The sequence below is a fragment of the Otolemur garnettii genome, unplaced genomic scaffold, assembly GCF_000181295.1.
Source record: "Otolemur garnettii isolate 467f Iridium unplaced genomic scaffold, OtoGar3 scaffold00014, whole genome shotgun sequence".
Taxonomy (NCBI): Eukaryota; Metazoa; Chordata; class Mammalia; order Primates; family Galagidae; genus Otolemur; species Otolemur garnettii.
Window position 1 is genome coordinate 1,995,787 of NW_003852409.1, and position 16,549 is coordinate 2,012,335.

At 49.4% G+C, this 16,549-nt stretch overlaps 1 protein-coding gene across 1 annotated transcript in view; it reads right to left on the minus strand.

The window, feature by feature from the left end:
• Nucleotides 1–10,218, minus strand: part of IGFBPL1 (insulin like growth factor binding protein like 1) — a 10,774-nt gene extending 556 nt beyond the window's left edge. Inside the window, exons 1-3 of the mRNA XM_012802301.2 lie at nucleotides 9,768–10,218; nucleotides 1,185–1,294; nucleotides 414–530 (exon numbers count right to left, since the gene is read on the minus strand). Coding sequence (XP_012657755.2) covers nucleotides 414–530; nucleotides 1,185–1,294; nucleotides 9,768–10,218 — 678 coding nt within the window. The remainder of the gene's footprint in view (nucleotides 1–413; nucleotides 531–1,184; nucleotides 1,295–9,767) is intronic.
• Between the last annotated feature and the right edge of the window lie 6,331 nt (nucleotides 10,219–16,549).

The following is a 16,549-nucleotide window of genomic DNA, read 5'->3' on the forward strand; positions in this document are numbered from 1 at the left end:
GAGTTCTGTTTCCTCAACGATCCCCCCTTCTAGAGGATGCTGGCATTCCTTGGCTGCATCCCCTTCCTCCATCTTCTGAGCTGCAATGGTGGGTCATGTCCGCCTCACATTGCGTCACTCCTCCACATATAAGGACCCAGCTTTGAACTGGGCCCACCTGCAGCATCCAGGATACTCTCTCCTTATCTCAAAGTCAGCTGTTTAGCCACCTTAACCCCCTCCTCACCATGTAACATAACACAGCCACAGATAATGGGGACAGATTCATGGACATCTTCACAGGCCATTGTGCTGCCCCTGCCTGCCTCATAGTGACCGGAGGATTCCATGAGAAATGAACAAGAACAGCTTTATAGAAATATAAAAGGGTGGTTTACAGAGATCAATAATATCCAATAACCCTAAACACTCACCAAAATCCAGGCGGTGGCCTCATGGGCAGAAGGACCCCCTCGCACCTGGACTGCTATATTGACATGGTCCCCGGGCAACTCCTCCAGCACCTGGGTGCCCCCAGGGGACTGTGTGACCTACAGAGGACAGAAAAACCAAGAGAGTTTAGAAAAAGTATTTCTAGATAAGGACAACCCCACAGACCTCCTCACCTTCCTCCCACCACTGACTTAAAAGGAGAAACCCTAGCATCTCTCCTTCCTATTCAAATGCCAGGCATTCTTTAAACCTGTTTGTGCATATGGACAGCGCCTGCCCCTGGCTGGCAGCCACTAGTGCATCAGAAGCAGTTCAGAATTTCACCACCCATCTCTGGGCTGTTGAGATAAAGGGACAACAGATGTGTGATCTTTGCCAGTCTCTCCAAAACTGGTCTTCTGGAAGATTTGGTTTTGGACCAGCACTGGGTTTCCTGCCACCAGCAAGCTCCCCAGTGAAGGCTCTAAGCTACTACAGCTGATGGGGGCTGGGTAACAGCAGAGCTGTCGTGGCCAGAGCAGGAAATGGCACCAGAAGAATTGCAACCCTCTCCTTTCTAGGAGGAGCTTGGGGGTGAAAGGTTTTAGGCAGAGGAGTGCTGTATGAAATAGCTCCTCCTAATCCTCTGGCCCACTAATAAAGATACAAACACAGACACACCCACAAAAAGGCATTTACCACCCACATCTGCCTGTTTCTCCCTGCCTCTCTCTCCCGCGCACAATCACACACTGCTTCTTGGCTGGAAATACCTTCTTCCATGTGACGACTGGGGTGGGCACAGCCCTCACCTCACAGGACAGGCACACCTGTGCCCCAGTGACATTGTGGACGCTCTGGGGAGGAATGATGACCACAGGAGCTACGAGGAGACAAAGGAACACGATCTTCACCCTGCCAGCTTCCAAGCCCCCCACCTCTAAATTCTGCCTATTGGGACCTCTTGACATGACAGGCGCAGGGAGACGAACACTCTCCAGACACCAGGAGCACATTCTCAGGCAGGAGTCACAGAAGACTTCTCCTTAGACCTGAAAGATGCCTACCATTTCCTGACATGTTGCCTTTGTTTTATCAAGAGGAACACAGCTGTCCAGAGAGGAAAGGTGACTTCCCAAAAGTCCCCTAGCGTGTCTTGTGGCAGAGTCCGGTCTCAGGACACTCTCTCAGGGCCCCTTCCAGGCCCGGATGCCATCTGCTTTTGGCTCTGTTAAAGGACATGGAGGCAGACTCCGAGGGGGGCCTGGCGTCACGTCACCAACCACAGAGTCTTCTAACAGATGGGAAAGGATGCCAGGCAGAACAGCTGCAGGCCCCCCAGAGCTGAGGTCTCCCAGGGTGCATTCAGGACTGCCCATTTGCATGAGCAGAGCACAGACTCCCAAGATCCCCTAACCCTACACACCTCCCCACCCCCCAGGGTGGAAATGTAGACCTGAAAACCCAGCTGAGGAACTGAGGAAGCCCAGCAAGAGCAAATCAAGGAACCAGGAGAATATGGTTCTAATCTGTCAGATGTTACAGAGAGGAGAGGCAGGGTGTGGGCTCTCTGGATGGTACCTGGACTTAGAAATTCTTTGCTCGCACTCCACACTCTGCCTTCCTCCCTGTGCCTGGCCTCTGCTCTGCTCTGCTCTGCTCTGCTCTGCTCTCACTGGGCCATAAGAACCAAGTCCGGCCACCTCAGCCTTCAGGCCCCATCCTGCAGCCCCTATGGGGCCTGCCTTCCCTCCGCATGGGACTGCCCTCCCCAGCTCCACAGGTAGACACTTCATTGGCCTTGCAGGGCTTAGCAGTAGCAGTAGTGCCCTTACCCAGGACCAGGACCAGGGCGCTGTACCTCTCTGACCTGCTGAATCCCAGCCTGCCTTGTAGTCCTGGCATTTCTATCCCCTGCACTGGACAACAAGCTCAGCCACCCTGGAGTCTGGCTCCACAGAACCTTGGGCAAGGTATAACGTGGAAGCAGGGCCCCTCATGCTCAGGTGCCCTTCTCAGTTAGATGGGGAAGATGCTCCTGCTTCCCAAGGCTGTCCTGCTGATCTGACCACGGAATCAGGGAAAGTGTGATAGTTTAAGCTAACGTGATGGACAAGGGAGGGCTGCGAGTGGGTTCTCTATCTTCAGACAAGACTAGATGAAGAAACACATGACAGATCAAAGATGCATTCATTCCCAGGCCGTCAAACTGCAGGGCTCTGCCTGGTGACTCAAGAGCAGCCTTGCTGCTCAGGCAGAGGGGCTGCTGGATGGGGCCATAGGCCTGCCCTGAGAGAGAAAGGGCCCTCGCCCACCTGGGTGAGGCTGCAATAAGAGAGGGGAGCAAAGGGTGGAGACAGGCAGGACAGAGCAGGTGAAGGGCAGGGCCAGCCACACCCAGTGGCACAGGAGTGGAAGGGTGCAGGAAAGAGACTGGTCTGCCCCCCTCCAACCAGCAGGTTGGGAAGCAGGTCCTATTGTACAGGTACCAAAGTCTCTGGAAAATTATCTTAGAGTCACAGGAGAAGTCATCTATCATCCTAACCCCCCAAGATTCTGTGCCTGACACTCTGTGACATACTCATCAAGCCTCCACTTGCATCCTCCAGGGACTGGGAGCTCACTACTTATGGAGCCGGGTCATTGCATGCTTGGAGGGGCCTGCTGGTAAGAAAGCTCATCCTTGCCTAGCACTAAAACTGCCTCTCTGTAACCCTACCCAGTGGTCCCAAGGCTGCCCTCTGGAGCCCTACAGCCCCGGGGCCTCAACAGCTCTCTAGTGAGTTGAATGCAGAGACTCCCCCCTCTTCCTCTGCCTGATCTGCCTACATCTTCAGGGTGCCCATCTGACTGCCCTCCAGAGAACCGTATCCAATGTCTGAGCGTGCCAAAGCCCCCATGAACCAAGGTCCCAGCCTTCCCACACTGTCTGAAAACCACAAAGAACCACAACACCGTGCTCTCCAGCAGGAGCTCCATCTGCGGTGACAAAGAGGGTCTAATTTATTCACACTGCCCCTCCGGCGCCTCCTCAGCCGCACAGGCGCTCAAGTGGCTGCGGTAACAGTCAGAAGCCTCTTCTCCCACAGCCTGAGAGGGATTCCAACGGGACACTCAATCAACGTGTTTTACTTTCCTTCATGTAAAGTCATAAATTTTAAATGTGATTTCATCAGTCCCTTTCAGGGACTAAGTGAATAAACCAGTAAATCACAATTCATCTTTCTCTCTTGTCGTGTTTCTCTCTCCTCGAGTTTCCCTCTCTCTTTCGATAACTACAATTAAGAAAGTCTGTCTTGGAGATACTGTGTTTGTCGCTGCTTTCCTGGCAGAAAATACCATTTCTTTTCTGAAAGAGCCTCCTGCTTTTAAAGGGATGGCAAAGCACATCCAAGCACGTTAAAGGGACATTTGACATTTTATTTATTTCCTTATTTATTTTAAAGTTTACCTAAAGCACAATTCGTTCTTTCCACTGTGAAGTTCTTGGTTCTGACAGATGCATGCAGTCACGCGGCTACCGTGATAACCAAGACAGACGACAGCTTGGCCACCTCAAAACATTTCCTCGTGCTGCTCTTATCCTAATAGTCTTTTCAATTTTAACATATCTGATGTTAAATTTAAAATATTTCAGTTCACACAGCTCTTTGTGATCAATCTATTGATAATGACAGCAATAATGGTAATGCCACCAGCTAACATAATGCTCCCTGTATGCTAAGCACTCTAACGCCTCCTTTCTCTTTCCAGCAATCTCACCAGCCGCCAGATGGGGGCGCTGCCCAGGCTTACCAGTCGTAAATGGCTAGGTACGCCTATCAGCCTTGCCACCTGGCTCCAGAACCCAAGCTCTTCTTAACCACTGTGCTAAGACCATCTTGACTTTTCACTAGAGGACCCTTCCATGGATGCCACCTGCTTAATCCTTAAGCTGGCCCTTTGGGGTGAGTGCTTTCGTTCTCATTTTACTGGCAAAGAAACCAAGACACAGAACAGTGAAGAGGGTGGAGGAGTGAGGACCCAAACCCAGGCCCCCTGACTCTTAACTTCTGCACTTATCTTTCAAAGTGAAACATTTATTGTCTATACTTATTATCTATATTGGATCTATACTCCATTCCAGAATAACAGATTATGTTCTGGAGGGAAGGTGTTGGCAGTCCCGTAATAATCCCCCAGAACTCGTAAGACTCAGCATATAGTGGTTTTCAGGCTATGACTTATTACAACACGAGGACACAAAGCAAAATCAGCACAGGGAACAGGCCAGGCGCGAGCTTCCCAGAGCCTCTCCTAGTGGAGTCACCTGGGCACAGCAACAGTCACAACTGTGTGAAATGTTGTCTACGAGATGCTCATGAGACACTTGGTGCCTGGGTTTCCAGGGGGAGCTCATCACAAAGGCACCCCCTGCCTCCTGCACACCACAATCCCATAATCACACTCCCAGGGGTGTGATTTAGTTCAGCATAAACTACACTGTAGACTTCAGTATGGTGAGTTGCTCTCACCAGTTCTGGGAGTAGTGGTGGGACCTCTCCAGAAATCCAAGTTCCCAGACCCCAGCCAAAGGCTGAGCTTGCCAGCAGGCCTTTCTGAGGATACGGCTCAGGCCTGCTATATTAGCTTTTTCTGCACAACAATGGAAACACCCCACACATCATCTCCAGGGAACAGCTGCTGTGAAGATACCCGATGACATGGGCTATGTGTCCTTACAGTAGCAGGACATCCCCAGTCCTTACTGTCCCTCAGGACTCATTTGAGCGTGGCACTCAATGTCATGACCTCCACACACAGGAGGGATTTTGGCAGGCTGCAGCAGAGGACCCCAGTTTCAAATCCTTTCTCTGCCACATCCCAGTACTGCGACTTGACCTCGGTGTCTTCTTTAAAATGGGCACAGAAGTCCATCCTCCCCCAGCCCCCCCACTCTTCAAGGGCTTTTGTTATGCAAAAGCACAGTTACACAATTCCTTACAAACTGTGAAAGGCTTCTACAGAGGGGCATAAGGACTCATCCGGCTGTGCTGTCCCCAGAGCAGTCTCCTCTAAAGTCCTTGCCTGCTTGAGACTCTCACTCACCCGATCTCTGATGAGAGGGCCCATTAGGTCCCTACCTGGAGGCACTGGGGGCCATGGCCCACAGGCCTCACTTGGGAGCCAGGCACAGAACCTTACTGATGCCAGAGCCACCACACTGCTGGAGAATAATGGGGCTTTCAGGAAGGAGGTCAGATCCTGGTCGACCCAGTCTGCCAACATGCCAGCTTCTCTCATTTTGCAAATACTTATTTCCTTCTGCTTATGTCAACAACAACACTGGAAATGCTGGGATGGCACAAATCTACCCATCCAAGTCTAACCAGCAGGTAACAGATAATAGTCACTCCCGGGTACACAATCACAGCAGGCAGTGCTGTGGGGTGGGCACAAGAGTCCCGGAGGGAGACTCAAATGCCCAGGGGTCCAACCATGGAGCTTGGGCAAGCTGCTAATCATTTCCTCTTTATCTGCAGATGAAGATTATGACCACTGCCCCATATCCTCGGGGTGAAGGGAGATAATGGATATGACTGCGTTATTAACTGTGCAGATCTGTACAAATGAAAAGGATCAATATTATTATTACAGTGTGTGGCGATCTTTCCCCCTACCCCATCAATAACAGTGGTCTTGATGGTTGTAATGAAAAATCTCCCCAAATGCCTCTGAGATTTCTTTAAAGTTGATGGCACCAGGGAAAGAAAGCATATCAAAAGTCATCCCTCAGGACCTGTCTGCTTGTTTTAGAAAGCCCGCAACCAAAGAGTTTAATAATCAATGTGCTGAGCAGCCCTGATAATTTATGCTAACAGTCACGTTATGATGTGGAACGAAAAACGGCTTAATCCCACTCCCTGCAGCCTCTGCCTCAGATCCCTTCCCTCAGATGAAAGGCTTTTGAGCACGAGGCCCCCTTCTTTGTCCCTCTCACAAAGTGGCATTCGCCGCCTCTTCTGGTTACCTGGTAACACGCGCCTTGCACAGATGCAGGTTTCTAAGAGGAGCTGGAATTTCAACCAAGGTGAATTTTCTCAGATTCAGGATTTCAAGACCCCGTTCCTACCTAATCACCATCCAAAACACGAATCAACTTGCACCCCCTCTCAATGTTAACAAAAGGTCGGGGTGCACACACTGAGTGATCCAGCTCTCGGAAGTAATGATGGCAATAATCACACTACTAGTACTAGGGCCCCACTGCCATACAAGTGAGAAACTGAACCAATCCTTTAGTATGGGAGGAAGCTTCACCCTTCGGCCTGGCACTCAGCCTTGCCCCACACCACCGTGAGGCATCATCTCCTCCCCCAAACATCCCGCCAGGCAGCAGCCCAGAGGGCCCACAGCTCACACCTGCCAAAGGGCCTCCCACTTCTGTGCCTCAAACGTGGTTTGCACCAGGCCAGCCTCCTTCTCAGCCTAGGGATTTTCTCCCCATCTTTTAAAGCTCCGTTCAGAGGCCTCCCCTTCTGTGGGGCTATTCCTACTCCTCTCAGGAGCCGTCACCCAGTGCTATGCAGCAGGATGAGGGAAAAACAGGAAAGTAGATCCAAATTGAGAGGGCCTTACAATTCAAGGCTAGTCAATGTACAGGACCTTCCTAGCTGGGCAGCTAGCAGGCTAGCCGTGCAGGCTGCAGCCCTATCACAGCTGGCCTAGCCAGGCGCTCCAGGGACACCCTTCCTCTTGCCTCCGTTTTCCCTCTTATTAAATGGGACTGGGGCCTCTCTCCCCACAGCAGTTGTAAAAATCAAGTAAGAAGATGGTGAAAGAGTGATTTCCAACAGTAAAGAATTATTCCTATGCTGGTTTTCAAAAACATGTGCTGATCAAAGGATTACTCTCATTATCAGGCAACTCCGGGCATTTCGGAGCATATGAGGAGGGGCAGGATTTCAGCCAGAAACTCCTTCCCTACGCCCCTCAGAGGCACTTGTAAGAACACATCCCATACTGACAGCAATAAATACAGACTCCTCATTCCTTTAAAGTCAAGGTGCTCCGGCACTGAAGGAGTCAGGAGGGAGCAGAGGAGGGGTGATTTTATTGCCAATATTGAAGCAGAACAGCCCTGCTCTGACTCAGTCTGTTTCCCTTCAACTAGGCTCCCTAGAGGCATTGTTAAAAAATGCTCCCGCTGTGTCTTCTGAATAAAAGATGGCTTTAGGGCAGCGCAGAATGAGGTGCTGCCTCAGCTAGGAAACATCCCCTGTCCACACCCTCATGATTTACCCAGACACAGGGGCAGGGGCCACACAAGCGCACCAGGACAGGTCTGTGGCAGATGACACGAACTCCAGCGAGGCCTGATGCCTGTCACTAATGAGATCATGGAAAGCAGCTTCTGAACTGCTTCCGTTTGGCCCCGTGAACATCTTTATTCCCCGGGCTTGTGCCTAGGGTGGGCCTCAGAGCCCATAGATCAGAGTGAGGGGCTGTCACATTTACTTGTCATTTGGTAATTTTCAATGAATTAGGGGTATGGCGTTTCCATCTGCCATCTGGCCTCACTCTGGTAGCCATGGAAACCACCATCTGCCTGACTTAATACTATCAGGTCCTGTCCTGAAAGAGCACTGGACAGGATGTTGGGACCCGGGAGCCAGTCAGCCTTCGTGGTCACCCTGGACAAGTGCCCTGCCCTGGCGGGGACTTAGTCTCCTTCTCTGCATAATAGCAGATTTGGTCTGAACGTCTTTGAGACATCCTACTCTGAGGAACAGAACACCACTCTAGGGAGAAATTCTCTGACACTATCAGCACTGTTTAGACTCTGGGGACCTGGTCAGCATTTCTTATGTCTCCTGCATGTGGAGTTAAAGTGTTACCTGTCTGGAGACAAAGAGAACTGCCTGGGAATGAACTGCTGAGGGAAGCAGATTGTAAGAAGAGTGATAGGAAATAGAAAAAGGGAAAAGACAAGACTGTTTAACTGCCATAGGGCAGAAGCAAATTTTCCAAGGGGAAGGGACCTTAACAATGGCTCCCCAGGGCCTGACACTGCCAGAGAGAAGAAGGGACTGGCCAAAGGTTGCTCAGGAGCCAGCTCTGTTCTCTACTGGCATCCCCAGCTAGGAGTAGCCAGTGGTGACTTTCCTGTGCTCCTGGAGCTGCTTCAAGTCTTCAGTGGCCCAAACACTATTTTTATATTTCCTAGGACAGAAGGATTCCTGCCCCATCTCCTGTTATGACCCATTTGGTCTCCTGAACTTGAGTATATTTACCTCTTAAAATACTTGGGAGGAAAATAATATGAGACACTTTATAGTCCTGGAAATGGTCTCACCCCCACCCCCAATATTCCTTCTTGAAGCTGAAGTCATTACACTGACTTGGGCATTTGGGTCTAGACTTGGCTTCTAGGCCCAGAGCAGAATTCTTCCCCAGAAAACAGAACCACAGGCTGCAAGGCAGGCTCCTTGACAATCACTGGCCACCTGCTCAATCACCCTAAACTCTCCACTCCCTTCTCCAGGCAAAGTCCATTGGGGCAGTTCTCCAAAACCAGATGGGCAGGCCACACTCTGACTTAGGAAGCCAGCAAAGCAGGGTGCTTCAATGGACACCCCTGTATTTATTTCTTTTTGTTTGATTTTTAAAAAGTATATATGGAGGGTGGGCAGTTATAGCAACCAGCAATGGTTCTACTGTGATGTTAATGAAGCTTAAGTTCCTAAGTCCCTAGCAATTCATAATATTCCATTCCTTTATTTAAGGCAGGGCCCTCCAAATTATATATGCTTTAGACCTACAAAACCTAGATGTGCCCCCGACACTATAATTCAGATCTTAGGTCTCCAAAGGTCTTACCTGTCCTGGCTGAAAGCTCCCTCAGGATCCAGCTGGGCCCTACTCCACATCTGGGAACCTTGGGGTCTGGCCTGGTGCCACCTGGAGTCCCCAGTCTGTAATTCCTCCTCCTCTGACAGCCTCATCTTCCCTCCTCTCCAGTCAAAAAACCCTTCTCAACACAGTGGAATACACCCCCCAAGCCCCCTTAAGTCCCCAATTCCCTGGGGACGAACATGCCAGGCCTACAGTAACTGATGAAGTGGGCTCACCAAACATCCAACTAGCTCCACGGCTGGTTTCTGCATGAGGTTGGCAAGGGCGAGTGCAGGACGTGGATAACTAGCCAGTCTTCCTAAGCACCAGGTGAGACGAGAGATAGTGCTCCGTAAGGGGAAACTGAGGCCCAGCCATTTCTGTCCTCTGCTGGCCAGGGGGAATCCTTCATCCCACACCCCAGAGAGTCAGACCGGCTTTCTCTACCCGCCTGAGCTCCACAGAGCCTGAACCCAACTTACCAAACTCGCAGGAGCCATCGCGCACCTTGTGCAGGTGGCTGGGGAGCACGTGGGGCGTGTGCCGGGCGCGCAGGCGCAGTGCGCAGATGCTGGGGTAGGAGCGGCCGTCGGAGCCACAGACGGTGCCGCGCTGCGCGCACACGCAGAGCCCCGTCCCCTCGGGCGCCGCCCCCGCGGCCCGGCTAGCGCACACCAGGCCGGGGCCACAGCGCGCGCCAGCCCGTCCCCCGCAGCTCGCGCCCTCCGCGCCCAGGCAGCGCGCGCAGCAGCCGCACTCGTCGCGCGCAGAAATCGCCGGCGCGGGGCAGTTTGTTGGTGCCGGGCAGCGCTCCGGCCGGCACGGACCGCAGTCAGGGTGCCGGCTGCCCGCACCGCGGAGCCCGAGGCCCGAGGCCAGCACTGGCAGCAGCAGCAGAAGCAGCACAGGGAAGAGCAGCGGCAAGCGCGGCATGGCCTGCTCCGGGACGGCAGTGGCGCTTCTGCTTCGCGCTCCGCTCCGCGCGCGGGGCGCTTCCACCCCTCCCGCCCGGCGGCCGCTGATTGGCCGGGCCCGCACCGCGGGGCGCCCGCACACAGATGCTTGGCGCTGGGACTAGCCCAGCTCGGCGGATCTCCGGGCCGGCCAGGTGCTCAGAGCTGGAGGGACGTCCGGAACTGGACTCCTGGGGAAACCGAGACGCAGTCGGAGTGGGAATTTGCCCGAGGTGGTTTGGTAGAGTCAACATTGGGTGACCAGTGTCAAAATCCAAGGCAGGCTCCAAATATTATGCCCCTCAGTCGTCCTGGAAGGATGTGCTATTTTATTTTGCACTGAGTAGTTTTCAAAGTTTTATTTTACAACAGGAAGATATGTCTAACATTTTATATTTTATACGTATCTGTAAGAGTGAAAGGGTTTCCTTTTTACCCCATGTCCCAGCCCCCCAACCCGGCTTCCAGAGGCCACTCTTGCTGTTAGGTATCTGTCCTTTTCAGGAATTTTCTATGCCTATAAAAGCATTATGATTGCTTCCCGCCCCTCCCCCAAGCCTCTCCCTTTAGAATAATTCTGTGTGTGTGTGTGTCTCTTTCTCTGTGTCTCTCTCTTTCACACACACACAGAGTAGCATACCATACTCATTGGTCTGCACTTGGTTTTTCCACCTACAGTATTTCACAGTTTCCCCACCTCTTACCATCTCTGAAATCTGGTTTCCTGTAAAACCAATGGGAGCACAGTTTACTTGGCCCTGTGTGCGTGTGTGTATCTAAATGCTATATAAAGTCACGGTGCATCTCGTGGACAACAGTCCCTTCCTTGTGATGAAATACAGTGAGATATTTGGAGTTTGTGTAGAGTAGCCTCAGGCTTTTAAACTCTACTCAGTTGCACAGAAATCACAATTATTAATATTTAACCAGTGGTTGGTTTTGCATCCTTTTGTTACTCCAAATGATGCTCTGATGAAGTCCTGGTGCACGGTATCAGCATACTCGTGACTTAATGGGGCATGCACATCAGAAAGATTCAGGTTCTTGCAGTCAGTTGTTCAAGTGTCCCCTCTGCTTGCTCTGGACGCGGCTGTGTGCATCCCATCCTGTCCAAGTCCTGGCAGGGGATCCGGACAAGAAAACTAAGGGAGAGTCCTGGCTGCTGGATTTGATGTGTGGACAGGTGAAAGCACTGGATGGAGGAAGGGACTCTCTCTAGTCTTTTCTTGTCCTATGCTCAACTCTTAGAGTTGGAAAAAGGCCCTCAGTGCCTGGGAAGACCAGCTCTAGCACTCTTGGATGGTGTTCATTTGGCTTTTCCCGCCCAGTTTCTTCCAAGTTTGCAGTCTTCCAGGGGATATCTTTATCCCCAGAAAGGAGCCCCTTTAGAGGCCACTTTATGTGGTGGTCAGAGCAGGGTCACCTGCCCGGCCTGCTCTAGCTTTACCTTACAGTCAGCCATAGGGAGCAGGGGGCCGAGTGACTGGGAATAAATATAACAATTTTGATGGTGCACTCAGCACAGCTCTCCATGCTTATTAGTATTCTTTTCAGCCAGGAAGTTGCTGTCTTTACTTGCAATGGTCTTTGAGGGTGCTCACACCCCTTGACCCTCTCTGCCCTTCTATGACTCTCTCCTAAGGAGATAATTGATATGTGTGAAGACTTCATCCTGGAGCTGACCACTACAGCAAAAATTAGGACCAACATAAATGCCCAATGAGAGGCCAAGATTAAATAAATTATGCTACATCCAACAACAGAGGATTATGTGAGCACTGAAAATGAGGAAGGAGATGTGGGTTAACTGACATGAAAAAATGTTTATACATAATACATTGTTTAATAAAATAGCAATTATAAAATGCACAGCTAGTGTGATGACCTATTGGTAAATATGAGAATGTGTATTCATGCAAAAATTTAAGATTGTTCAGTGATGTGAAGGAAAACATTTTGAATGTAAAATGAACAAAGCAGGTTTTGAAAACAAAAGGGAGAAACCCCATGCTAGTTTTCAGGGACATCCTTGCTAGTAAGTTTGAACTTTCTAAGGTTTCATAGCTGTTTGAAAAGAAAATAGGCTGCTGCAGAGGTGGTGAACTCCCCATCAGAGGAGGAGTTTGAGTCTTGGCAAGGAGTGCAGAGGAAGTCAAAGCATTAGGGATTGGGTGAGATGATCGATCCTCAAATTGACCCTCATTCCCATAGTACAGAACCAGACTCTGAGATCTGGACTAGGCAAAGCATGGTCACAACTGCCAAATAAATAGAAAACACCGAGAGAGAGGAACTGAACAATGTCATTAATATAAAATGAGTGTGTGCTTAATGCAGGTTGGGATACACAGTAGCACAAAGGCACATTTACATATGATCTACATTCCTCTTAAAAGGTAGGGAGAGCATTATGTATGCATAATGACTCTTTGAGAATTAAAGGAGGAGACTCATTTTCCAACACTGAGCCAGTGGCATCAAAGTCAGGATATCTGGGTAGAGAAAACATTCCAAAGCTTTGAAGTTGATTTCCTTTTAAAATTGCCCAACAGATCCATTAGTTTTTTTTCCCCCTCTGTCTGGTTCCCATGGTACCAATTAATGCTGTGGGCCACACCTCTGGGCCCCATAGGATGATGGGAAAAGTGGGGACAGATTCTCCCAGTGGGGAAGGGGGTTGAGGCACTTCTGTTGTCTGGCAGGTGGTGAGAGATCCCACGCACCTGGGTAAATAATTAGGCAGCAAGGATGGGTGTGATTTTTCTACCTCTTCGGCTTCCAGCCTGAGCACAAACACAGAACCGGGGCTACCTGACGCCCCACTCAGAGCAGATGCATGCCTGTCCAACAGCTGCTGAAGTGGGGATGAATGTCCTAATCCATTCATTCCTCCCTTCAACGTAGAGATAAATGGCAGACGTTCCCCATCCCTGGGGAGCTTCCAGTGTAGAGGAAGAGGAGGGAAGGGAGCTCAAGTGAGCAGAGGCTTCAGCGTAATTAGGCCATGGTCTTGAACGTCAAGCTAAAAGTCAGGCCAATCGTAGAAGGCCCTTTTCCAGGCTGGGGGAGGATGAAATCTCTGTCTCCAGGCCTCTCACAGGCCATTCTAGGGTGGAGTGAGAGGTGGGCTTTTAGAGGGAAGCCCCCATGAGTGATGGATAAGAGATTTGGGGGGAAGATTTCACTTCAACACTGTGTATGAGGAGACATAGTAAGATGTAGATCTCCACAAAGATGTGAGTTCAGAGGCTAAGCAGCCAAAAAGAATGAGAGAGGATTTGCTCTCCTGTTTAAATAACGCAAAAACCTGGCAAAAGCAAGGACTTTCTGTGGGCAGGCACTGGACAGTGTTCCAACACAGGGCTGTGATCTTTGTGGTGGAGAGAGGCTTTCTCCTTGGGGACACTTTCTAGGCCACAGTGCAGGGAAGTGGTGCCCCCGCAGGTTGTGAGGTCTGCTGGATAGAATAGGCAGAGTTAAGAGTTTATCACTAGAGGAGTGAGTTTTAGGGGTGCAGGACATAAAAAGGAGGAACCGCAGGAAAGGGTCTCCAGAATGCTTAGAGTCTAAGGGGTGTCCGACCTGTGGCCTGCGTGTTGCATGCTGATTTTGTGAGGGAGTTTTTTTGTGTGTACTTATCTGTGGTGTTGGATATCAAGAAAAGTATGTGTGAATCTTTCTTTTTTTTTGCTAATCAGCTTTCATTAATGTTTGTGTATTTTCTCTGTGGCCTCAGACAACTTTTATCTTTCCAATGTGCAGCACAAAATCGAAAAGGTTGGACACCTGTGGCTTAGACCTTTGGCTGACCCTATACTACACAAGTGTAGGGCAACACTTGGGGGGCTGGAAGAGAGTGGCTGCTGGGAGGCTAAGAGCTGAGCAGAGAGAGGGCTCACACAGTACTGAAAAGATACTGACCCAGCTCAGTGACACTGTAGCATCAGCCAAGCAGCACAGCTTGTAGGGGTCTGAGTTTGAGCTCCGAGGGACTATCCTGTATTCTTCTAAGTTTTAGTCATTCCACCCTTTCCTTTTATTCTCCTATCCCTAATGGTGGTATCTGCTTTCCTGCAATTGTTACTTCCTAGTTACCCAGTTTGTAATTCTTTATATTAAATTCCATTTGTCACTTGACTGGATCCTGAGTGCTAGGTCAATTAGTACCAGGAGTGATCCCATGAAACAAGCCTCAAAGATGGGTCACAATCAGAGAACCAGAGAGCTCAACTAATAATAATATAAATAAGATGAATTATTTATTTAAAAAATAAATAAAATAAATTATTTATAAAATAATAAGTCAAAAGTTATTTCTTATAGCTGCGGGCTCACAATTGCTAGAAATGACATGTAAAATTTAATTTGTGAGTTGCATAATTATAATATAAATTGAATTCACCATCTCTTGCTAATCTCTTGTGCGAAAGTCAAGGCATTGATTAGGAAGGAGTGAGAACCTGAGCCTTCGAAAGGGGAAATCTGGGCAGATGCAGATGAAGCTGAGAATCTTGAACCCTTAGTCATTTTGGGCTTCCCTTACTGGTGGAAGCAGCTTGCTCATGTCTGGAGAGTTTCACTTTGCCTTGCTTACAGAGCTGCATGAAGGTTGCCCAGGGCAGATGCCTTGCAAAGGATATCTTTTCTTCTCAAGACCCACTTCTTGTGGCCACTAGATTCTCCACTGGCATCAGAGGTCCACATGCTTCACTGGAGCAAGTACAAAGTCTACCCTGGGAAGACAGAGCTTCTACACCAAAAGAATGGCAAGATTTTGCTACATTACATTGTAGAAACCTGGGGAATGTGTGAGTGAATGGACCCTAAGGGATTTGGTCCTAGGAGGACAAAATATAAATCTGTATGGAGTAACATGAATCCTTACCAGAGGTTCTGGATTCAGTGTGCTGGTGCAGGCAGAGGGGATGTCTTTATAGCTTATTTAGCTGCTTGAGTGAAACGGACTCAGGGATGACTGCATTTAATGATGTTGAAATGCCAGAATTTCCATGGAGTGCTGTAGAGGCAGGAATAAGAAGGTTTAAGGAGATCTTGGAATAGATTTATTATGGATAACTCTCACGCCCACCCATCTACCCACTACATTACCCAGTGGGCCCAGAGGACATTTCCTTCACTATGACACTGGAGAATTCATTAGTGAGGGAACCACTAGTATCCTTGAGACCTCTTTGGTAGCTTTCCTCTGTTGGCCACATGTGACGCAATGGGCTTCTTGATTCCACTGGAGATGATGGGATCCCAAAAGAGCAGAGGCCAAATGTAGCACCCAGTGGCCAAAGACACAGCAGGGCACATATGCCATAATGGGCAGTAGGATAACTTGACCCACAGGAATCTAGTTGGCTAATTGTCACAGTCCCTAGGAATGAAAGAGATGGGCGTTCTACTAAAACATTAATGTGCTCTAAATAATAGGAAGAACTCCATGTATGGCATCCAAAAACTGGTCCCAATCACACAGTGGAGAGCCAGGGTGTCTTAACCGATCTTCAGACCTAATCTAGACCCAGAACTTCTTGTTTGAAAAGGAGGCCAGGTCCCTTTAAAGAAGGACTGTATACAAATGTGTCCTATGTGTTTGTACAGAATATAGAACTCTGGACATTTGCTAGGGTGAACCACGGAAGCCCACAGAGTGGAGGCTTATGGTGGTCATGTTCCAGGTAGAAATCACAGTGAATGCACCCTGTGGTTTCTTTCCCAGGTCGTGAATAGAATAGACACCCCTGGCAATTGGCAAAATCCCACTTCTGTGACATGTGTTGTAAGACTATTATGAGAGGCTGGGCCAAGCGGAAGCCCTTGGAACTTCCCTTTCCTACCAAGAGAGTAAAACAGCAGCTGTCAGTTTCCTCACGAATAATTGAAAGAGAATTCATCTTGCCAACAGGAGGGTTCACTTTCTTAGAAGAGAACCCAGCGCAGTCTCATATGAGGAAAATTGCCTCCTTCCACCATGCCTGGGCCCAACTCCTTTCAGAATAATAATGTTCTACTATTGTGCCAAGGAGCATTTGATCCCTTCCTGAGCCAGGATCAACATGAAAATATACAGTTAAGTCCTCACTTAGCCTTGTCAGTTGGTTCTTGGAAACTTCTCCTTTAAATGAAACTATGTTTTGTGAAACCCATTTACCATAGGCTAATTCATATAAAAGAGAATTATGTCCTATAGCATGTTTCTGGTCACCAAAATTCTAAATTAAACCTCAAATGCTTCTAATATTGAACACTGAAATAAATGAGAACTAGACATACATTTAAGAAAACGGAATAAAAACAAATGA